Genomic DNA, 22583 nt, shown 5'->3' on the forward strand with positions numbered 1-22583 from the left:
AGATGGAAGAAGGCAGCTCCTCACAGCCATCCGACGACTATGAGCCGAGATATAAAATTTGTAAGATTTTCCAGGTCTCGACACGACAATTTGTGTTCATTACAAATAGGTGTGCGCCTTTAAAAAAGTACTGTAATTCAGAGAAGATTTTCTGCGGAATTTTGATAGATTTTTCAGAGTTTTTCTCTCGATTTGTTGAAATTCAAGTGTTTTATTGTTATACTAGAACATTAAGCATATTTTTACTAAAAAAAAACAAAAAAAATCGAATAAAATTATGTGTCGAGACCGGTGTTCGGCCCAAAACTTCCACAAAAAATAAAATCTCGAAAAAACTCGTGGCGAGACCCAATTTTCTTCCAGCACGACCAAATCAACAAATGCGACTTCCTATAATTCGGCCTAAAATCCCGCCGAAATCCTCAGGCCCACCGGTTCGCCTGATCACCTCCGCCACTCCACAACCGATAGCGCCGAGCACATCGAACCCGCGGCCGCTGATCTCACTGCTCGATCGGACAGAGTTTCGCGATCGGAATCGACCGGCGCTGGTGCCGACGAGAATGATGGCAAAACCGAAGAAGTGCTATTACACAGAGATGGCCGATATTCGAAAGGAATTCGGAATACCCGAAGCGCTGGACACTGTGAAGCCGAACACGATGAGCGGCGTTGGTCAGTGCTCGGATGAAATTTATTTAAAATTCGAAAATTCCAGTTTTTCGTATAATTTTCCACTACCGCTGCTACCGATACGGGACCAGGTCTCGGCACGATAACTCAAACGGATGTGCGCCTTTAAGTTAACTTTAAATCGGTTTTTCAGTCTTTTTTTAACGAAAAACTGGAAAAAGTACCTTTAAAGGCGCACACCGGTTTTTGTTTACAAAAAATTGTCGTGTCGAGACCTTTTCGCTCAAAATTTCGAATTTTTTCAGCACTGGCGTCAAAGCTCAACCTCCTACAACGTCTACGCGGCGAGAACAAATTCCTGCGCGAATCGATCGAAACGAGACAATCCACGTGCGACGAGCGGCTCGATCAAATCGAAGGGTCTCGCAACGCGACCGCCGAAGCCGCACAATTCTGCCAGGCGCTCCGAGACGATCTGAACACCGTGGAGATGGATATCGCCGGACTACGGGCTCAGGAAGACACATGATTTATTTGGATTCTGCGGATTACAATAAAGTACATTTAATAAAGAACAATAAACCACCGTTTTTTTTTTGGATTTATGTATGTGTCAAAAGTCGTCAGAGAGGGATACCCAGTAGATATGTTGAACAAGGGGGGGGGGGGAATAAAAAAAAGAATCTAATAAAACAGAAACGCAATATAAAGCACAATTATTAGAAAGAACACTGAAAAAAAACAATAAATTAATTTATATTAGCACTAATATTTATTGCTGATACTTTTTCTTTTGAGCTTCGTACACCTTCTCCAGCTTTTTGATCTGACTCTTCGTGATCTGAAATAATATTTAAATTAAATAATATCTGTAAATAAAATAATTTCAGAGGCACCACGAATTCAAGATTGGTGGAATTGCGGATCTACGTTCTCCGGATCTCGAAGAAAAACGCCGTTTATTTGGAAATTTTCTTCTGGAAAATACGCGTAGATCCGTAATACCACCAGATCTTGAATCCGTGGTGACTCTATTTCGTAGTTTCGTCGTTTTACCTCCGTTCCATCAGCCAAATGAGTCGGTACACCTCGTTCATCAAACTTCGAGTATTTCCCGACGTGCTCTCCCTGCTTGAACAGCTCTTCCGGCTTGATCTTCTTCGCTGCCGCCTCCTTATCAGCCTTCTCCCGAGCCTTTTGCTCCTTGTCCGCCTTTTCCTTATCCTTCCGCTTCTTCTCGGTGTCCTTCTGCTCTTGCTCTCGGAGCAATGTGGCACGATCCACAAGCTTCACAACGGTCTGACCATTTCGATCCTCGAGGCGAACTCCGAGTTCGGTGAGGGTCTTGTCACGAAGAGTGTCGCATTCCTGAAAAATTTTGAATTATTTTATTTATTTTAGAAAAAATTAAAGAAAAAATATAAAACCTCAAGAATTCCATTAACTTTGTGCTCTTTTGCGATAAGCCGAACTTTTTCGCGAAATTGAGCAAGAGCATCCAGGTACGGCATGACGACGGCTTCCTTGTTAAACGATGTTGAAGCTCCTTCGCCATTGCACTCATCCTCGGAAACGAATCCGATCTCCTGGTTGCTCTGTGGAATTGCTCCAAAGATCTTGAGCAGATTTGTGATGTAGGCAGCGATATTTCTGAGCAACAGGCAATTCGGAACGTGTCCCTCCTTCTCCTTCTCCACAATATAGGCATTTCCAAGGGAAATCAGCTCTCGGAACTTCTCGATCACAGATCTGGTATCCACCGAATCACAAAGCGCCTCGTGAACTTCCGACTTGAGCTTTCCAAATTCCTCCATAAGCTTCAACTCTTTTCCTTGGAATTTTTGGTATCCTTCTGATCGATCTGGCTTGTAGTGTCTTCTCAAAAAGTCCTTGACGAGAAGGAAGAACTCGTTGGTGATTTTCTCGAATTGAAGGGCTCTTTCCATAGTTGAAGAGCTGAAAAATCGTTTTTTTTTTTGAAATTTAGAATATAGAAAAAAACGCTCGAAGAATGTCTGAGAGTTGAAAATTGCCAGAAATCACCGGCAATGTTCACTTTATAGGAAAATTTGGAGCACTTTTCCAACTGTTCCAACTGAAATAAAAGCTATTTTCACATGTACCAAGTCAGGGGTAGGCGGCAATTTTTTTTTTGCCGACAAATATGGCAAATTGCCGTTTTTCCGACAAATTCGGCAATTTGCCGGAAATGTTTAATTTTGGTAATTTGCCGATTTGCCGGATATTTTTAATTCCGGAAAATTGCCGGGTTACCGATTTGCCGGAAATTTTTAATTACGGCAATTCGCCGGAAATTTCCAATTCCGGCAATTTGCTGATTTGCCGGAAACTTTCAATACCGGCAATTCGGACGTTAGCCGGTTTACCGATTTGCCGGAAATTCGAATTCCGGCCATTTGCCGGAAATTTGCAATTCCGGCAACTTGACGATTTGCCGATTTGCCGGAAAATTTCAATTCCGTCAATTTGCTGATTTGCCGGAAATTTCCAATTCCGGCAACTTGACGATTTGCCGGAAAATTTCAATTCCGGCAATTTGCCGGCCAACCGATTTGCCGGAAAAAATCGTTTGCCGTCCACCCTGGTTCGACTTCATAAGAAAAGTGTCGAAACAACTAGATTTTTGTAGAATTGCCGCCCAAATGAGACTTCAAAAGATTGGATTTTTCATTTTTTCGCGATTTTCTCCGAATTTTTGTGGGTTTGCCTAATCCCAACCTATAATCCAGAACATCAGCCCAATTATGCATCAAGAAAAGAAGCCGAAGCTGTCTCGGAGTGTAATCTTCAAGAGCCTTCCGGATCGTGATGAAGTTCTTCAACGATTTCGACATTTTCATTCCTTGAATTCGAAGAGTTCCACAGTGCAAAAAGTAGTTCACCCAGTGAGGATCGTCGTAGTGAGCCTCGACTTGTGCAATTTCATTATCGTGATGCGGGAACTTCAGATCGAAACCGCCAGCATGAATGTCGAGTTTTGAGCCGCAAATCGCCGAGGACATCACAGAGCACTCAATGTGCCATCCTGGACGTCCATTTCCCCACTCGGAAGGCCAGAATGGTTCTCCGTCTTTTGACGATTTCCAGAGAGCAAAATCGTTGGGGCTCCGCTTCGATTTGAGCCTATCATCAGACATACTCAGCTCTCCTTCACTCTCCTTCATATTCTTCAGCAGCTGCTCACTATCCTCTCCATAAGCTTCTGGCACCAATTTCGCATAGAAATGCTTCGGATTCTGCTCGAAAGCTTTCGTATCAAAATAGACACTTCCATCTTCAGCGGCGTATGCATATCCATTGCTAATGATCTTTTTGACGTAGGTGATGACTTCGGGCACATATTCGGAGACTCTGGTGAGCACGTCGACCGGGAGAACGTTGAGACGAGCCATATCGGCTAGGAACTCCTTTTCGTAGCTGAAAAAAAAATTGATTTTGAGGGTGGAAAAGGGATTTTCATTTAAAAATCGAAGAAAAAAAGACTCAAATTCAGAAAAACCAGAGTAGAAAACAAAAAATCTAACTTGAAATTCTGAAAATTCGTCAACTTCGCCTTGTTGCAGCGGCTGGAATACAGTTTTCATCATTTTTTTTTCACTTTTTAATGCTTAATTCGTTGATTTAGGCACATTTCAAGCCAACAGACACCCAATTTCGGCGATTTTTAGTGCATGTCGGCTTTAAATGGTCTAAAAATAGCCTAAATATAAATTCAACGAATAAACTATATAAATAATCAAAATATGCGTTAAAGGATGACAATTCAATATAATCTGTATTCAAGTTGCTACAGCGAAGATAAATTGGCAAATTTTCAGATTTTAGCGAATTTTGGCTATTTTTCCGGCTATTTTCTCTGTTTTTCTCAGAATTTAAGGCCATTTTCGCTGGATTTTTGAATCAAAAGCTTACGTCTTCGCGAGATCATCAAACACACTATGATCCCTCACATCCTTTCCATGATTATGATCAAGCCACTCGGAGAGCACATCTCTCGACTCATTGAGCAGACGGCCTTTGGCTTCTTCAGTGGCAATCGAGTCTTGAGCCTTCATAGCTTCTTCCAGCGCACTCGATTGCTGCTGAACCTTCTTTATCATCACTTCGAACATCTTCTTCTTGTCCGGATCCATTTCAGTTTCGAATTTCGTCTTGAAATGTTCCAGCGCGGCGACAACGTCCTCGCACACTTTCATCACAGGTGGAGCCTGCGATTCGTTGAAGTACGACTTGAGCAGATGGCTTTGACGAGCTCTTTTGATGATTTTATCGTCCACATCAGTGATATTCATGATAAATTCCACATCATATCCGAAATAATCCCTGAAGACTCTTCTCAAAATATCCAAAGAGAGATAGGATCGAGCATGGCCCATATGCGAAGAATCGTAGACTGTCGGACCGCAAATGTACCATCTGACCTGAAAAATGTGATTATTTTCTGGGAAAATAGTCGAAAAACTCACTCGTTTTCCTTCATTCGGAACGAAAACCTCTTTCTGACGAGTCAAACTATTGTAGACGGTCAGTTGAGGCGGTGGAGTCGCATTTTTTGGCTGATCCCAGTGTTTTTGCACGCGTTTGACGGCTACTGAAGTTAAAATATATATATATATTAAATGGCGAGTAGAGTTTGTGGGTATTTTGCTTAAATAGACTAAAACTGGTCCAAAACCATCGAATTTCAAAATGAGACGTCACAAAAAATTTCCAAAAGTTGTTTATGGTCGGTCAAAATTTCGAAAAAAAAAGAGCCAAATTTTGCTAAAATCTGAAATTTTGCACACTTTTCTTTGTCACAGCCGCTGGATTTTAGTTTTTCTGAAATGACCACCTTTTAATCCTGATTTTGGTAATTTATCTCGCGGAAATTCGCTGATTGAGATAGATTTTGAGTCGATAGGCATCCAATTTCGATCATTTTTGGATGCCTATCGGCCTAAAAGTTGTCTCAATCAACGAATTTAGGCGAGATAAGTTACCACAATTAGGATTAAAGGGTGATAATTTCAGAAAAAAAAACTAAAATCCAGCGGCTGTGACAAAGAAAAGTGCGCGAAATTTCAGATTTTTGCAAAATTTGGCACTTTTTTTCCGAAATTTTGACCGGCCATAAAAATTTTTTGGAAAGTTTTCGTGAAGTCTCATTATGAAATTCGGTGGTTTTCGACCAGTTTTAGTCTATTTAAGTAAAATACCCACAAACTCTACTCCACCTTTAAAAAACTGCACCGCACAATTTTGCAACCTTGCCGCACGGTTTTTCTTTTTTGTTGTTTTTTTTTAAATTTCGGTTTTAATTTTTATTCCTTTCTTTTCGAATTTAATCCAATTTAATTTTCATAAGATTGTGAGAATTAAATTGGATAACATTTTCATTCAAAAAGCAGAGAAAATTCGAAACTTATTCAAAAATTGACAAAAAAAAAAGGGAAAACCGTAAAATCACGCTCCGCCTCTATTTCTTAATTTAAAACCCAACCTGGTCTCAAATTAGGATCCATAATGCAGTGGTGATGGCTTCGTAGTTGTAATTTCGAGCAATTCCAAGCGAAAAGCTGCGTCTGATTGCGATTAAAGCTCGCGAACAGCAGCACACGGACCAAGTTTTTCGAACGCGTCGTGCCGAATTTTCGAACGAAAACGCCTAAAAATGCGGTGGTTTTCGATGAGTGGAGGAGAAGGACGAGAGAGTGGAGACAAGTGAAGAGACTGCAGACAGCTACGCAGCTGTTTGCAGTTCGATGACAGAAAATGAACGGAGAATAAATATATTTAGAGCTGTTGGAACGGATAAACGGATGAGGAGAGATAGAAAATCGGATAAAATGCTGTTTTCCGAGGAATTTTACATTTAAACAAATTAAAAATCGCTTCAAATTCAGAAAACCACAGCCAAAAAATGGTTTTTTTTTGAAATTCCGATTTTTTTTGGATTTTTCGTAACAAAATATATTTTTTAAATGCATCAGGTCCATAAAATTCAGATTTTCAACGTCTTAGAAAACCAGTTCCCCTACCCGGAACTTGCGAACCTCTTTCCAGTAGCATTAGCGATTATCTTATCAAAAAATGTCCATATCAACGTCCGCCGTCGCCTCGTTTTCGATGCCTACGTGAGAATTCTCAGAAATAAAAAATTGTGGGAACACACTGAAATTATTATTGAATTGCGGAAAAAAAAAATGAATTGAAAGTAATGTCTCTACACACGGAAAGCCAAATAACACTGACGAAAAGAGCGTTTTTGATTACATCATCTCCACCCAGCTGACGCGCCGCTTTCGTTATACTCTCTTTTTGCAACATTTTCATTTTCTCGTGGGGTGGAGGAGAGAAAAAAGAGTAAAAAAAGCATTATATTAACTGCTGATAAGCTTTGCAATGGTTTTTCTTGTTTCAAATTTCGAGAACAGGAGATGAATTTAATCAACTTGGAAAAAAAACATTGAACATTTGAACAAAAGCGAGTGTTTTCCGCGCAAAATGGTCACGACACTTGCTGCCAGCTGGCTGTTCCAAAAGTACTGAGGCTCCAAGTGCATTTTCCTGGAAAACTTGGGCAAAATCATCCGATTTTATTCAAAAAAGCAAAAAGTATGATGCTTATTGAAACGTGGACAGGGTTTGTTTGTTCAGACACGCATGCATCGAACACAATAACGGAATACACCCACACGGAATCAGTCGTAGCCGCTTTTTTTTATTGGAAAATGTATGAAAATTTGGAAATTGGAGGAAAAATGCAAGAAAAAATGAAGAAAAAAACATTAGAAAATAAATAAAAAAAAGAAAAATCCTCAGGTACGTGAAATTGCGTAAGATTTGGCGCCTTTTGTGCAAACACGTCTTCGAAAATTTGAATTTGAAAAATAATTTGAACAAATTGTTTTTTTTTTGTTTTCTGATTTTTCTAAACATTTCCGTTTAAAAGAGTTTTCTTTTTATCAAAATGCATTTTATATTTTATTTGTTCTTCTAGAAGTAAAATATATTCCTTTTTATGGTGTAAGCTCGACAATAAATGTGTCTTTTGAATTCAACGATCTAACTAACTTTCATGGAAGATATTTCAGATGTAACGGGCCATAATGAGCGGTAGTGGGGATGCAAAGCCCCCGATTCTGATTCTTTGAGTATACTCATCACATTGATTGCTACTTTTGGGGATTCCATCAGAAACATCCTTGCGTGGAGCCAACTCAGCCTTTCTAGAAATCAAGCGATACTAGTTCCGTGTATGCGTTGTTGGACAGCAAAAATGTCATTCTCCGTGCTTTCTAGGCGCTAAAAAGTTTGAATGCGCGCCGGAAGTTGAAAACTACATCTCTCCTTGCAGATATCTTCGCGTCGGCATCGATTCAAGGACAAGGATGCTGGGGATTCGAGGATTTGGACGAATTGGACCGAGGGCGTCGGCTATTGGATGGATATTCTATGGAGTACGTTCTTGGATTGTTCGCTGTATTGTAAGTCGTTCAGACAGCCGAAAATGAGCAAATTTGAGTGAATTTCAGTGTGAGAAAGGAGTTGTCAAGATCAGCGAGCTTCGTAAAATCTACCAGTCGACCGTCGTCAAGGATAGATAAGTTCAGTTCAGACCTCTGTCGGGAGTCTTGAAAGCTGTCAATGAGAATTTGCTGCATTGGCAGGGATGGAATGTAAGATTTCATAGTTTTTCAATGCTTATTTTTAATTTATCTTTTAAATCTTCAGGCAGTCATCCAAGACGATCGCCTCACCTATGTGAATGTGAAGGGAGATACACCGAATGATGTGAGAGCAAGCGAGACCGAGAGAACATTGGCAATTCTCAAGAATATTTAATTTTTTGATCTGCTCTCTCGTCCTTCTCTCATCGAAAACCGCATTTTTAGGCGTTTTCGTTCCAAAATTCGGCACGACGCGTTCGAAAAACTTGGTCCGTGTGCTGTTCGCGAGCTTTAATCGCAATCAGACGCAGCTTTTCGCTAGAAACTGCTCGAGATTACTACTAAGCCATCGCCACAGCATTATGGATCCTAATTTGAGACCAGGTTTGTTTTGAATTTATCGATCCGTGAAAAGCAGCGATGCACAGATACAGATGCGGAGCATAATTTCTTCCAATAAAGTTTTGGTTTTACTTGTTTTATTTTATTTATTAGAATTAAAATCTTATTCCCAGTTCATTCTTATCAGATTATGAGAATATTTGGTTGTCGAAACATGAAATATTCTCACAATCTTATGATAATTTAGTTGGAAAACATTTTCATTCGAAAAAGAGAACAAAAAATTAAAATCGAGATTTTTTCTTGAAAAAAATTTAATAAAAAAAAGAAAAACAGTGCGGCAAGGTTGCGAAATTGCGCTCCACCTAAATTTCTGTGCGATCCTTATATTTCAACAGTATTTATAAATATAATTAAAGTATATTTCAATTTCAGTAGCCGTCAAACGCGTGCAAAAACACTGGGACCAACCAAAAAATGCGACTCCACCGCCTCAACTGACCGTCTACAATAGTTTGACTCGTCAGAAAGAGGTTTTTGTTCCAAATGAGGGAGCACGAGTGAGTTTTTCTACTATTTTCCCAGAAACTAATGATATTTTGCAGGTTGGATGGTACATTTGCGGTCCGACGGTCAACGATTCTTCGCATATGGGCCACGCTCGATCCTATCTTTCTTTGGATATTCTGAGAAGAGTCTTCAGGGATTATTTCGGATATGATGTGGAATTTATCATGAATATCACTGATGTGGACGATAAAATCATCAAAAGAGCTCGTCAAAGCCACCTGCTCAAGTCGTACTTCAACGAATCGCTCCACCTGTGATGAAAGTGTGCGAGGACGTTGTCGCCGCGCTGGAACATTTCAAGACGAAATTCGAAACTGAAATGGATCCGGACAAGAAGAAGATGTTCGAAGTGATGATAAAGAAGGTACAGCAGTTTTGCAGGGTATCTCTCCTTGACACGAGTTCGATGGACCCCCGAATCGGTTATCTGGCCGTCTTGAAAGGTGAACATTGTGCAATATTATCTTAATTTTACTAATTTTGTTTTTTACAGGGCGTGCAATTGCTGCTGCTCAGGCCTCAGAACTCAACGCATTCTAAGCTGCTGCAAACGACCTTCATCGTATATCTGCACAAATCGAAGCGGTTCAGCTCGAAGACGATATCCACGTGTAAGTTTTTTTAGAGCCGGGCAATTGGATGGGCCTTCGAAACTATGTGTGAACTGCACATCTTGCTCATCTGAGTTAATGCTCCATTCAATTCTCTTAATCCTAAAAATAATTACATTTGACATTTGAAACCGTGCCCTGCCTTGCAAGATCAACAACTCACGCTCAGTTTCGGAGGCGTAGTCATTGCAATCTCTCGCAACCGACACTCTTCCTGACTCTTCTTTTAAACTGATTTCAATATTCAAATTTTCAGATATGTTCCACCAAATCAAAACGGGGTGTTGGATCGATTCCGCGATGCACGACAAACCGCTGCTGGTAATAAACTAGGTCATCACAAAATTTAATACACTTTCTTACGGAGGCCGCATTCGCAGCTTGTGCCGCAGCTGCTGGATTCGCCCATCATGCTGAGCCAGCCCAACAGGAGCTCTTCTATGCCGTTCGGGAGACCATTTGTCAACGTATACAAGCTATGGAACCGCGCCGGGGCGGGCTATAAATGAATCTCATATTCGAATAAACATTTGTTGATAGAATTTTTACCTTGTCTGCACTGACCATGTGCTTGTACTTGATCAATGAAGAGTATGCACAGGTTATTGATTTTTTGCAGCCGCCATCTAGTTTTCTGTTTTCAGACAATTTGCACCGCGCTGACGTCAGTGCCGCCGGCTCTTTTTTCGTATCGAGTTTTGTAAATCAGATGACTGATAAGCAGGGATATGTGAGTTTCGAATTCCACTACGTGACCGCGAAGAAAAAAACTCGGCCACCAACGTAATACACCGGATTTTTGCCTCCTTCGTTTGCGCGTAAAACATGGTGCATCGATGTCGGCGTACCGCACGGCCGTAACCACTTCTGGCTTTCTTCACATTTTGAAATGGAAGAGTTTGCCGAATCAGGCCATTTTGTATCGGCCACGGCCGGGGAAGGTTTACGGCGCGTTGCGTGTCGCGTCGCGGCTCGGTTTCAGTTGTACAACTAAATGTATTTGTCCGTGTGGAGTACACGACTTCTCCACGCGTTGTCAGGCAGGCGATTCTCAGTGGAGCGCGAAAACTGCAATGAGGGAGGCCAGAAGCCCGTGCAACCATATTTTTCACAGGGTTCTGGCCTGCCTCATTGAATTTTTCGCGCTCCATTGAAACTCCACACCGAGCGCTGGAACATTTCAAGACGAAATTCGAAACTGAAATGGATCCGGACAAGAAGAAGATGTTCGAAGTGATAATAAAGAAGATTCAGCAACAATCAAGTGCGCTGGAAGAAGCCATGAAGGCTCAGAAGCCAAAGGTCGACTGCTCAATGAGTCGAGAGATGTGCTCTCCGAGTGGCTTGATCATAATCATGGAAAGGATGTGAGGGATCATAGTGTGTTTGATGATCTCGCGAAGACGTAAGCTTTTGATTCAAAAATCCAGCGAAAATGGCCTTAAATTCTGAGAAGAACAGAGAAAATAGCCGGAAAAATAGCCAAAATTCGCTAAAATCTGAAAATTTGCCAATTTATCTTCGCTGTAGCAACTTGAATACAGATTATATTGAATTGTCATCCTTTAACGCATATTTTGATTATTTATATAGTTTATTCGTTGAATTTATATTTAGGCTATTTTTAGACCATTTAAAGCCGACATGCACTAAAAATCGCCGAAATTGGGTGTCTGTTGGCTTGAAATGTGCCTAAATCAACGAATTAAGCATTAAAAAGTGAAAAAAAAATGATGAAAACTGTATTCCAGCCGCTGCAACAAGGCGAAGTTGACGAATTTTCAGAATTTCAAGTTAGATTTTTTGTTTTCTACTCTGGTTTTTCTGAATTTGAGTCTTTTTTTCTTCGATTTTTAAATGAAAATCCCTTTTCCACCCTCAAAATCAATTTTTTTTTTCAGCTACGAAAAGGAGTTCCTAGCCGATATGGCTCGTCTCAACGTTCTCCCGGTCGACGTGCTCACCAGAGTCTCCGCTCAAGACTCGATTGCCACTGAAGAAGCCAAAGGCCGTCTGCTCAATGAGTCGAGAGATGTGCTCTCCGAGTGGCTTGATCATAATCATGGAAAGGATGCGAGGGATCATAGTGTGTTTGATGATCTCGCGAAACGTAGGATTTTCTACTTGGCCGGTCCATTTTTACAGTCTCAATGGCACCTTGAGTGCTCTGTAATATCCTCTAGGTAATATTTATAATGGAAAACATGATTTTCAAAACAAAACATTGTAATTTTATTTTTTTTTTACCTGGAAATCACTTTCGTATACGCAAACAACAACAGTAAACGGGAAAAAAAACTTAAAAGTAGGGTTTTTGCTCACGCTTTAAAGGCGCATTCAATTTGACAGACTGTGGGTCTCACAACGACTTTGGTAACGGGACTTCTCACCCCCCATTTTAATCCCAAAAATTGTTGGCATTGGAAACGGTTCCCAGTCTTGCAAGATCATCTACTCACGCTCAGTTTCGGAGGCGTAGAAATCCCTCGCAGCCGACACTCTTCCCGACTCGTCTTTTGCAATTGGTTTCTGTAATATATATTTAAATTTTCAGTGCAGTCCCGGCAGCTCGAAATATCGTGTGGAACGACCATCTGCGAATTCGAAGAGATGCTGCTGGTAATAAACTAGTTCATCACGAAATGTAATTAATTTTATTTCAGTTGCTGCTGCTGCTGCTGTCAACAACACAGCTGGACTTGCTGATATGGACCAAGGGACCAGGATCGAGTTACCAAAATCAAAGCATCAATGGTTAGATGTATTCAGACGATAGATCCTGGCCACGGAGGAAACTGAATGATAATGTTTACACGCGTGAAGTCAGAAATTCAATTTTTGTTATAAACCTGTTAATTTTTGCTACTTTTTTATGGATTGATTGAACCACACAGCGCCTCAAATCGGGAGAGAAGAGCGAAGAAAGTGGTTTTAGCGCGGGAGCGCGTTTGCTGCAGACGTCGCACGGATTGGAATTAATGTATAGCAAATCAGAGAAATTTCTCTGGATTTTAGGGACTTTAAAGCAATTTTCAACAAGCGGGCCGGCCCAGAGACTGTTCGCGATGCGATTTACTTCATTTTAACATAAATTTTTCCCCAAATAAGCTCGAAATGAGCTCTGAATTTCGGCGGTTCTGAACATTTTTTTAAGATGAGGGATTTTGACCTGGTCAATCATTCGTCCAAGGGGCGCACTACTGACCCCCTCCCTTTTTTCACTCGTTTTTCTCATTTTAACTTGAGCATCTGCCAAGCAGCCTCTAATAAATGCCGAGTGTGGCGACTCCGCCCCTTTTTCGCGTTTTTTCGCGTTTTTTTTGGCTTGCGAAAAAATGTCACACTTCGTTTTCATTAATAACTCCAGAGCCGTTTGACTGAATTTTATAATATTTGACAGCTTACTAGAAATATTTCACCCCACGGGGGAGCAAAAAACTGCACAAAGTTTGGAGCAAAACTGAGCTCAGGGCGGCTTTCCCCAGTTTGAAAAAAATTTTTGTTGCTCTTTTTACCCCCAAAAAACCATGTTTTAATTGAATTAAAGTTCGGGTTTTGCTCGGTTTTGTTCCAAATTTATGTGCATACTACTCAGAGAGGTGGATTTTTTGAAAGAAAGTTTGAGTTCATAAGTGCAAAAGGCAAAAAGTTGTGATAAAACAAAAGGCCAAAAAAAAAAGCCATTTTGCCAAAAAAAATTTTTTTTCCGAAAAAGTAGTTTTTCGTCTTTATCTCAAGTTCTACTTCATCTTTTTCGATACTTTTTTTTCTACCCCACGTAAAAAAGTACGCTGAACACGATTTTCAACTCAGAATTAAGAAAAGTTTTATGAGTCGGCCGAGCAAGACGAATAAGTGCCACATTTTGCACACTTTCTCATTTTCGCGAATCTACTTTTTCAATCATAACTCGGTCAGTTTTCAAGTTTTCTTAGTTTTCCAAAAATTGACGTGTAGGTCTCATCAAGACGCATCGAGACATATAAAATTTGTAAAAAGTTCAGTGGGAAAATTTTTCAAGAAAAAAATAATTCAAAAATTTAGTACTGGGGGGAGTGGTTTCCTGCGTCTCCTGAGCATTTTTTCACTAAAGTTTTGCGGAATGTATTTTTAATTCATAGTTTTTGATTTTATTTGATGGAAGATGAAGTTTCGTCGCATTAGAAATACTCTGCCAAGAGATATTATTTTTATTAATTTTCAGGCCAAAACTTGTTTTTTTTCTATACATCTGTCTGTGTACAAGATATAGCCCTCAACTGTACGTCTCCTTTTTGGGAAATCAATAATGAGTACAATCCTGTAATAAAATTTTCAAAAATTCGTTTTCCCGCTGACATATCAGTAATAAACGGTTTTCGAATGCCTTTTCTCAAAATGTAATTATTGAAGAAAACGGAATCGAAAAACGACTCCCTCCAGAAATTTCCCTTCCCTGCATCTCCCTGCCGGGTCTCTCCCGCATGGCCGAGTGGTTAGTGCGTATGGCTGTGAATATTTTGCTCGTTGGCTCGATTCCCCCAACTGACAAATTTTTTTTGGGTAATCGGGATTCGAATAGAAATGCTCGATTTTAAGCAAAATATGAGTGGGTCTCCTCCCATTGGCTCACTGCAATTGTCACGAACCCTCTGACAGGTTCGAGGCGAAGCCGAGAACCTACGTCCGACTGGGGGACTCGCCCTACACCCCCTGCAACTGGCGGACCCGCAGGGCCCGCTAGTCGATTCTCTTTAGTTTTCCTCTGTATTTCGAACAAATTTTGTCGAATTTTAATGAAATGTTCATAAATAAAATGTAAAATAATCGATTAGTTCACAAATTTGTCGAAATTTCGGCTTTTATCGTCATGAAAAATCACTTTTCCGTAATAATTATAGAAATTGACGATTTTGTCATTTTTTCAAGCCTTTTTAAAACTTTTTCGAGTCTAATATTCGCACAATTTGATCGATTTAGCAGAAAATAAAAATAAAAAATTATGTTTCATTTCTCCAGTGTCCGTGCTTCTTCTATCTGTTTCCTTTTCTGTCCGTTCGGGTTTCGGCTCTATGTTTCCCAATTTTCTTGTGTTTTTTTTTTATTAATTCTTCTCAATTATTCAATTTCAGCTGTAAAGAATGACCGAGGCGTGGATCGAGGGGCGGCAACGATCGATACGCTTAAGGAGCACTCACCCTTCTCAACTCGCTTCACGCATCGGCAAGAATTCATTTTTTTTTTCATCACGGAAATAATTATTGAAAATTTCAGATTCCGAATTCTGTGGCTGAAGTGTTGGGTCAGAAAAGTGACTGCCGTCGACATTTTCAACAGCAACGACTCGGAAAGGCTCGCGTTGATCGACCCGGAACCGTTACATCCACAAGCTTGCTGAGAAGAGTACGATTAACTTCGCGTTGAGGCCAGGTCCTGCTCCAAATCATGTGGATGCCATATATGTCCCCGCCGTTGGATCCACTCGCGTACGAGTTCATCGAGTCTCCGAATCGTTCCCAGTCGTCGGCAATCGTACGTTCTTCAAATCGGGCAACGCCGGAATAGAGTGGAATCAGTGTGGTCAAGCACTTCTCATTCTTGCTTCTGTTGAAGTGGATAAGACAAATCAATGGAGAGCAAAGTGTTCGTTTTAAATTTTTCTCACATCTTTCTAATAATTAATTAATTTCAGCTATACCTTATCAACATTCAATCAAGAGGGTCTGTAGTTGTTGCTTTGGAAAAAAAGCCCAATTTACGGTGCTAAGTGGAAACCCAACGGCCGAGAATTCGCTTTTTTTTTCACCAAAATCAGAATTTTGCAAATAAAAGTTGATTTTAAAGCGATTAATTGCATAAATGTTTAATTTTAGAATTTTTATTAATAGTTTGAATCTTTTTGAAGAGTTTTAGTCATTAATTTGACTGATAACACAGAAAAATGATTTTTCTTTACAACGAAATCTTGCAGAATTGGTTAAAAAACTTCTATGAAATCAAAGATTTCAATAGAATAAAGCTACAAATCAATCAAAATCACTAGAAATACAAATAGTTCTGATCAAAGTTCAATGTTCCAATCTACCAAGTGATCTATGCCACGCCAATTTTCTTATGTAAGTGTTGCTCTCCAATTTTCCTTAAAAAATGGCTCAAATACTCACATAAATGATCAAATTAACATTTTTTACAAGTTTGGTGGTATATTTTCTTTTCCTTAATAAGGAACCATCAGGTTCTTCCTACCCTCTACGGCTCTAGATACCTCAACTTCGACAACTCCTATCTACTTGGAGAGGCGAGATATCAAAAAGTGATCAACTGAAAACTTGCAGAGCACATCAAAAACAATGACATTCAATTTAACCTATGTTTCTATCTTTCAAGATAGGGGAGTTAGACTTACATTTGTATTGCATACTTTTTGTTATTCTACTGGCTGCTCTCACTCCCTCATCTTAAGAGATAAACACATGATTTTTATTAATTATTATAGTTTTTGATATGGTCTACAACTTCTTAGTTAATCACTTTTTGATATATTGCCTCTCTGAGGAGATAGGAGTTGTCGAAGTTACAGTATCTATAGCTATGCGCATATGAAGAATCATATGGATTCTCATCATGCTATACTACTTATCATCTGATTTTTGTGGGAAACAATGATTGAAAAATGTTTTTTCAAATGATAAAACAAGTTTTGATTTGATCTGAACATTTAGTGTTGGTTTAGTGAAGATCAACTGCCAACTAAACAGTTTCCGTTGATTTGGGCATTTTTGAGCAATCTCAAGATTTGAAAAAAGATTTGAAAAAGTCCTTTCTCTAATTATCTCAATTTCCCATTGTCTCTAGTACAAACCCTACAACGTTCCCACGCTTCGAAATGTTTAAAAAAGTTCTACGAAAATCGGGATTTTTCACCAGTAAAATTCTAGTAAAATTCCGAAAATTCAGCCTTTCCTAGGTTTTTAAATTTAAGAATTTCAGATATTCCACCACATTCGCCATCTTCATCAGCTTCTTCATCTCGAACTCCTGGATTTCCTACAAAAATCGGATTTTTTTCCTCTATGTCAGTTTAATTTATGTAAAATTCCGAAAATTCAGCCTTTCCTAGGTTTTTAAATTAAGAAATTTCAGATCGTCCACCACGTTCGCCATCTTCATCGTTATCTTCGTCTCCAGCTCCTGGATTTTGCAGAAAATTCGGATTTTTTTCTCTATGTCAGTCAGATTTATGTAAAAATCCGAAAATTCATCCTTTCCAAGGTTTTTAAATTAAAACATTTCAGATATTTCATCACCACCAACATCTTCATCCACTTCTTCGCCTGAAACGACGGGATTTTCCACAAAAATCGGATTTTTTCTCTTGGTCAGTCAGATTTATGTATATTTCCGAAATTTCGCCCCCTAGGTTTTTAAATTGAAAATTTTCAGATAGTCCACCTCCACCGCCTTCTTCATCCACTTCTTCGTCTCGAACTCCTAGATTTTGCAGAAAAGGGCGACGCCACCCCACTGCACAAATTGCTTCCGTTCTCTTAATAACTTTGTTAATATTTAGTTTTTTAAAAGTTTAATTTATACATAAGTGAATAATATTAATAATAAATTGTCTTTCCAATTTATAAACGTATTATATTGTCTTCTCTTTGTACTGATGGTGTGTAGAGTTCAGCTGTGTTCCGAATCCTGAAAAAAAAAAGTTACGGATACTTCCAAATCGACTTGATTATTGTCTTTTTCATTTCCGAGATCGTAAGGGGTGGCCCTTATAATATTTTGGAGTTAACTGTGCTTTTTTGGAATATGAAAAAAAAAACGGTATTTTTTTTCGAGAATTTATTTTTAATATTTTTTCAACTTTTTTGGTTAAAAATTGTCTTCCAAAATTTGCAAATTCAGTGCGAAACGATCGATTTTCCATATAAGAATATTAGGAGGCAAGAAAAACTAAATTTGAATGCGCGCGCAAAAGGTGTTCAACAGGGCGCATTTGCTCTCCGAGCTTTCCGGGCGCCACGGTAGCACAGAAACTAGATCTCTCGTAAAATTTGAGAAAGATCTCGCAGGTACGCAGCGAAATGGTCCGCAATGTGTCTCGCGGTGTTTGCGTACTTGCGTACCGTAGTCCGCAAAACATTGCAGCGGCAAATAGATTTTTGAAGCAAATTTTAGCAGAAAAAAGGCAGAATTACTAGTTTAAAGTGAATAAAATTAAAAAAAAAAGATTTTATTATTAAATTTATCAACTAACAATTCAAAATTAATGTATTAAAACACAGAAAAGTTGATTTTGAACAGAAAAACGGAGTAATCATTTAAAAAGACAATATTAAAGTGAAAAAACACGCAAATCGATTGAAAAAACGAATTTAATATGTGGAATCGGCCTTCTTTTTCGCTTTTCGGCTGCAAGTTGGAATTTTTCTTGGGAAAAACTTTCGAAAATGAGGAAATCAGTGGGAACTTCTTAATTTCCTCGACTCCTGGTGAACTTTTTGTGTTAAATCCATCGAAATTGTGCGGAATAGCTCATTGACAAGGTTTCAATCTGCAATTTGATGAAATTCTATATTTTTAAATTATTTTAATCACAACAAACCTGAGGAAATCCCGAATTCGATCCTTTCGATAAAATCCAGAGATGTCACTTTGCCACTTTTCCAAAATGAAGGAAACCATGTGGAGCTTCTCAGCTTTTTGAGTTCCTGGCCGAAATCATGATGAAAAACTATCGAAATTGACTTGAGCAGCTTCTTGGCAAGGTTTTTGTCTGAAATTTTAAGATTTTAATGATTTTTGAACGTTTTTAACACAACGAACCAAAGGAAATCCTGAATTTCACATTTCTGACTGTTTCCTGGGATGTTACATCGGCAGTTTTCCAAAATGAAGGACATCATGTAGAGCATCTCCACTTATTGAAATTCTGGTGAAGTTCTTGCCGACAAATCCATCGACATTACGTTGAACGTCTTCTAGGCAAGGTGTTTATCTGAAAATTCATGATTTCATGTACTTCCATTTTTTGAAAACTTAAAAAAATTTTACCAGGAATATGAGAAAGTGCTATTTTTATTGATTTTTTTTCTCAATTTAAATGTTTAGAACACAATTTCAGATAAAATTGAGGCACAGTGAAACTCTTTTGTTCAAAAAACGCATTCACTTCTAGAGCCTATATCTCCGCGGAAAAAAATTTTATGACAAAGTGATCAACTACGAAGTTGTTCATCTTAATGTAAAGAACAACTATGTAGTTGAACATTTTTTACCAAAAAAATTGGTGACCAAAATATGACCATGAAAAGAGCAATAGAAAATATGCATGTAGTTGCCGTATTTCACCCACTCTTATCTCAGCCACCAAATTTTTTGGTGGAAAATGTTCAACTACATAGTTGTTCTTTACATTAAGATGAACAACTTCGTAGTTGATCACTTTGTCATAAAAATTTTTTCCGCGAAGATATAGGCTCTAGAAGTTAATGGGGTATTTTGAATGTAGGAGTTCTACTGCACCATAATTTCTCACTTGATGCTGTTTTTAGTGCATCCGAACAGAGGAAACAACAAAGTTTGCCTTTTTCTGAAACATCTAAGCAGTTTTTGAAAAGTTTTCGAAAAAAAAAAGAATTTCCGTTTTTTGAGATTTAATTTTCAGTGAAAAAAATTTACTTTTGGAAAATTTCAAGTGAAAAATGTACGATTCGTGTATATGTTTGCCTTTATCTTGTAGAGAATTTTTAGCTGATTCTAATTCGGCAATAAAAATATAACATTTTGTGATCGTTTTCGAAAAAAAAATCTTTTTCTTTATTTTTAGTGCAAAATTTTAGTTTCGATAATTTTTCTATGAAGAATGTACGATTTCTAGAAAATTCTGCCTGTATCTTGCTCAAAATTAACAGTTCTTTCTTTTTAAAGCAAAAAATTAACACATTTTGTGATTTTTTGGCAAAAAAAATTATTTTATAATTTCTTATTTCAAAAAATTTTTTTTCGAAAAAATCTTAATGAAAAATTAAGATTTCTCTATGAATTTAGTTCCATCTTATACAAAATTTAATGCTGATCATAAAACAACTATAAAATGTGAAGACTTTTTGATTTTCTTGAAAAATGGAACGTTTTTAAAAACTGTTTTCAGTGAAAAAAATTTACTTTTGAAAAATTGTGAAAATTGAAAAATTGTGAATAAGTGAAATATGTACGATCTCTCAATAATTTTGTCTTCATCTTGTAGAGAATTGTTAGCTGTTTCTGATTCGGCAAGAAAAATACAACATTTTGTGATCGTTTTCGAAAAAAAAAATTTTTTTCTTAATTTTTAGTGCAAAATTTTAGTTTCGAAAAAAAATTTATGAAGAAGGTACGATTTCTAGAAAATTCTGCTCGTATCTTGTTCAGAATTTTTAGCTCTTTCTTTTTCATACCAAAAAATAAAATATTTTGTGATTTTTTAAGAGAACTCGTCAAAAAACTCACTTAATTCGTTTTCCTTGCCGCCCACTTCGACGTTCCTTTGTTTTTCTCGAATTTTTTCGCTTACTACTTGAAACAAGACACACTCTTTTGATTTTACAAAAAAAAATTACAAAAAAGATACGGAAAAACGGTTAAAATCGGCAAAAAACGGAGAGAATCGATGCCGAGCGAAAGGCTTGAAATTTAAACGATTGTTCGCAATAGAGCGTGTTTACCGCCATCTAGCGACTGAACCACCGTGGGGCGCATTAATTTGAAGTCTGTAAAAACAATTTGAACAAATTGTTTTTTTTTGTTTTCTCAATTTTGAAACATTTTCGTTTAAAAACGTTTTCTTTTTATCAAAATTCATTTTTCTCGTTGTTCTTGAAATAAAATAGATTCTTTTTTATGGTGCAAGCTCGACAATAAATGCGTCTTTTGAATTCAACGATCTAACATAACTTTCATGAAGGAAATTTCAGCTTTTAAAGGACAACGATGAGCGGCAGCGACGATGATGCGACACAAATATCTCGAGAGGTAAGCTTATTTATGAAATATGCCGCAAATATCGTCCAATTTCAGGATGAAGAGCTCGCTTACGAAATCTATTTTTGGATTGTTCGCTGCATTGTAAGTCGTTCACACAGACGAAAAAGAGCATATTTGAGTGAATTTCAGTGTGAGAAAGGAGTTGTCAAGATCAGCGAGCTTCGTAAAATCTACCAGTCGACCGTCGTCAAGGATAGATCAGTTCAGTTCAGACCTCTGCCGGGAGTCTTGAAAGCTGTCAATGAGAATTTGCTGCATTGGCAGGGATGGAATGTAAGATTTCATAGTTTTTCACTGCTTATTTTTAATTTATTTCAATCTTCTAAATCTTCAGGCAGTCATCCAAGACGATCGCCTCACATATGTGAATGTGAATGGAGATGCACCGAATGAAGTGAGAGCAAGTGAGACCGAGAGAACATTGGGACTTCTCAAGAATGTGTTGATGTATGTTTTTGTGGCGACGAAGCCTCAATCGAAACATCCAGGAGTTGCTCAAGAAGATCTGATGTCTTATATGGTAGAAGTTTATTGATACAAAATATTTATAAATTTAAGAACTTTTCAGGAAGCTTCAATGTCAACACACTCTGATCGGAAACTTTCCCTGGATCATATGGAATTCCTGAAGAAATTAATCGCTCCAAACGCTCGTTCCGAGTTCATCAAAAAGGGATATCTCGCATTTACGAAATCTGTGAACGAGAACGACGAAGAAGTGTTCCGATACGAATGGGGACCGGCTGCTCGTCAAACTGTCGACCCACTTGCACTCGTTCAAACCTTCCAACAATTGACAGGAATGAAACCGGAAATGCTGAAAGAGCAAACTGAAAGAGCCAATGAATTGAAGGCTGAGCAAGTGGCTGCTGTTACTCGGGGCGGTGTGCTCAGGACTAGAGGACAGTAGGACGGATCCAATAAAAGAAACCATAACATTGATCTCCTAGTATCTTTTTTTTATGAATAAAAACATTAGATTTGCCGCATTTTTCATTCAGTAATCAATTCTCTGTCGGAAAGTGACAATTCTTGTGTCATTTTAGAGTTCTCAACGAAATGCCTGCAATTTTTTTTGGAATTCTAAAAATTTAATCTGAAAATTCGAATTGCGCAGCATATTTGACGCGCAAAATATCTCGCAGCGAAAACTACAGTAATTCTTTAAATGACTACAAGCGTCTAGACGCAGATTTCTCAACTGATTTTGCATGGTTAGGAGTGACGTCACAGTTTTCTGGGCCAAAAATTCACGCATTTTTTGTAGATCATTTTTTGTGTCAAAACATTGTAGGGGTCGGAACATGCTACTTTGGATTTTCTCAGAAGCACATAGTTTTCAAAATTTTTGGAAACTTGCCATGACTTTAACCGGAAATTATGAAACATCTAAAATTTTTGGAGTGTTTTATTATGATATTCGGTCGTCTTGGCGCATATATTGTCCAAGAATCTATGCAAAGAAAGAAACGAATTTGCGGAAGTTCAAATTACCGACTCAAGAGTTCTGCCGAAATCAAAACGTCGTCCGTCTTCAGTGGATCCCCTGGCGTCACAGTTCCTGAATTATTCGTTCAAAAAGGCAGTGGAAACAACGACCATTAGAACAGGGGTGTGCGGCAAATTTGCCGAATTTGCCGAATTTGCCGTTTGCCGAGCTCGGCAAATTTGCCGAATTTGCCGAGCACGGCAAATTTCAAAAAAGTAGATTTGCCGAATTTGCCGAGCCCGGCAAATTTCGAAA

At 38.4% G+C, this 22583-nt stretch overlaps 5 protein-coding genes and 2 pseudogenes across 12 annotated transcripts; 6 read left to right on the top strand and 1 right to left on the bottom strand.

Annotated features, from left to right (window-relative positions):
• Positions 1-2: 2 nt before the first annotated feature.
• Positions 3-1232, top strand: Y23H5A.2 (the record flags this gene model as incomplete). Of its 3 annotated transcripts, NM_058611.4 has the most annotated exons (3): positions 3-60; positions 364-675; positions 939-1232. In NM_058611.4, 3 exons carry the CDS (start codon positions 3-5, stop codon positions 1160-1162), a joined length of 594 nt encoding a protein of 197 aa, NP_491012.1. The 3 variants fall into 3 exon arrangements, 2 of the variants coding, with proteins under 2 accessions (NP_491012.1, NP_001293286.1); NM_001306357.3 differs by lacking the exon at positions 3-60 and having other exon boundaries at positions 381-675; positions 939-1162; NR_131364.1 differs by lacking the exons at positions 3-60; positions 364-675 and having other exon boundaries at positions 939-1162.
• On the bottom strand, positions 1145-6158 carry cars-1 (Cysteine--tRNA ligase, cytoplasmic; the record flags this gene model as incomplete). Of its 2 annotated transcripts, none has more annotated exons than NM_058613.7 (7): positions 1145-1474; positions 1690-2001; positions 2061-2589; positions 3373-4071; positions 4567-5075; positions 5121-5242; positions 6137-6158. In NM_058613.7, 7 exons carry the CDS (start codon positions 6156-6158, stop codon positions 1406-1408), a joined length of 2262 nt encoding a protein of 753 aa, NP_491014.2. The 2 variants fall into 2 exon arrangements, with proteins under 2 accessions (NP_491014.2, NP_001293288.1); NM_001306359.3 differs by having other exon boundaries at positions 1406-1474; positions 5121-5245.
• Positions 6159-7730: 1572 nt separating this feature from the next.
• cars-2 lies at positions 7731-10366 on the top strand (annotated as a pseudogene). Of its 2 annotated transcripts, one of them has the most exons (8): positions 7731-7948; positions 7994-8123; positions 8172-8315; positions 8371-8690; positions 9084-9208; positions 9254-9661; positions 9712-9829; positions 10086-10366. In that variant, coding segments are annotated over exons 1-8 (1744 nt in total). The 2 variants fall into 2 exon arrangements; another variant differs by lacking the exons at positions 7731-7948; positions 7994-8123; positions 8172-8315 and having other exon boundaries at positions 8531-8690.
• A 666-nt stretch (positions 10367-11032) lies between these two features.
• Y23H5A.8 (NADH dehydrogenase subunit 5) lies at positions 11033-12607 on the top strand (the record flags this gene model as incomplete). 2 transcript variants are annotated; one of them, NR_131365.1, is made up of 4 exons in its annotated part: positions 11033-11234; positions 11731-12012; positions 12384-12448; positions 12493-12607. NR_131365.1 is itself a non-coding variant. In NM_001306364.1 (2 exons), the coding sequence occupies 2 exons, from the start codon at positions 12440-12442 to the stop codon at positions 12586-12588; spliced, it is 105 nt and encodes a 34-aa protein (NP_001293293.1). The 2 variants fall into 2 exon arrangements, 1 of the variants encoding a protein (NP_001293293.1); NM_001306364.1 differs by lacking the exons at positions 11033-11234; positions 11731-12012 and having other exon boundaries at positions 12440-12448; positions 12493-12588.
• A 2342-nt stretch (positions 12608-14949) lies between these two features.
• On the top strand, positions 14950-15637 carry F40E3.7 (annotated as a pseudogene). The gene is made up of 3 exons: positions 14950-15031; positions 15083-15451; positions 15501-15637. Coding segments are annotated over exons 1-3 (588 nt in total).
• Positions 15638-16694: 1057 nt separating this feature from the next.
• F40E3.3 (uncharacterized protein) lies at positions 16695-17465 on the top strand (the record flags this gene model as incomplete). The annotated part of the gene is made up of 5 exons (NM_058616.3): positions 16695-16745; positions 16799-16883; positions 16952-17035; positions 17104-17186; positions 17252-17465. 5 exons carry the CDS (start codon positions 16695-16697, stop codon positions 17357-17359), a joined length of 411 nt encoding a protein of 136 aa, NP_491017.2. The 3' UTR covers positions 17360-17465.
• A 3304-nt stretch (positions 17466-20769) lies between these two features.
• On the top strand, positions 20770-21824 carry mage-1 (MAGE domain-containing protein). Its single transcript, NM_058617.5, has 5 exons — positions 20770-20827; positions 20873-20920; positions 20969-21112; positions 21174-21359; positions 21408-21824. Exons 1-5 carry the CDS (start codon positions 20786-20788, stop codon positions 21747-21749), a joined length of 762 nt encoding a protein of 253 aa, NP_491018.2. The 5' UTR covers positions 20770-20785; the 3' UTR covers positions 21750-21824.
• Positions 21825-22583: the final 759 nt, after the last annotated feature.

The sequence above is a fragment of the Caenorhabditis elegans genome, chromosome I (genome assembly GCF_000002985.6).
Source record: "Caenorhabditis elegans chromosome I".
In the NCBI taxonomy this organism is placed as follows: Eukaryota; Metazoa; Nematoda; class Chromadorea; order Rhabditida; family Rhabditidae; genus Caenorhabditis; species Caenorhabditis elegans.

Bases quoted from the DNA above. Each gene is read 5' to 3' on its own strand.
- mage-1 (NM_058617.5), top strand. From the start codon at position 20,786: ATGAGCGGCAGCGACGATGATGCGACACAAATATCTCGAGAG. The intron at 21,113-21,173 runs GTAAGATTTCAT...CTAAATCTTCAG, and splicing joins TGCATTGGCAGGGATGGAAT to GCAGTCATCCAAGACGATCG. The intron at 21,360-21,407 runs GTAGAAGTTTAT...AGAACTTTTCAG, and splicing joins AAGATCTGATGTCTTATATG to GAAGCTTCAATGTCAACACA.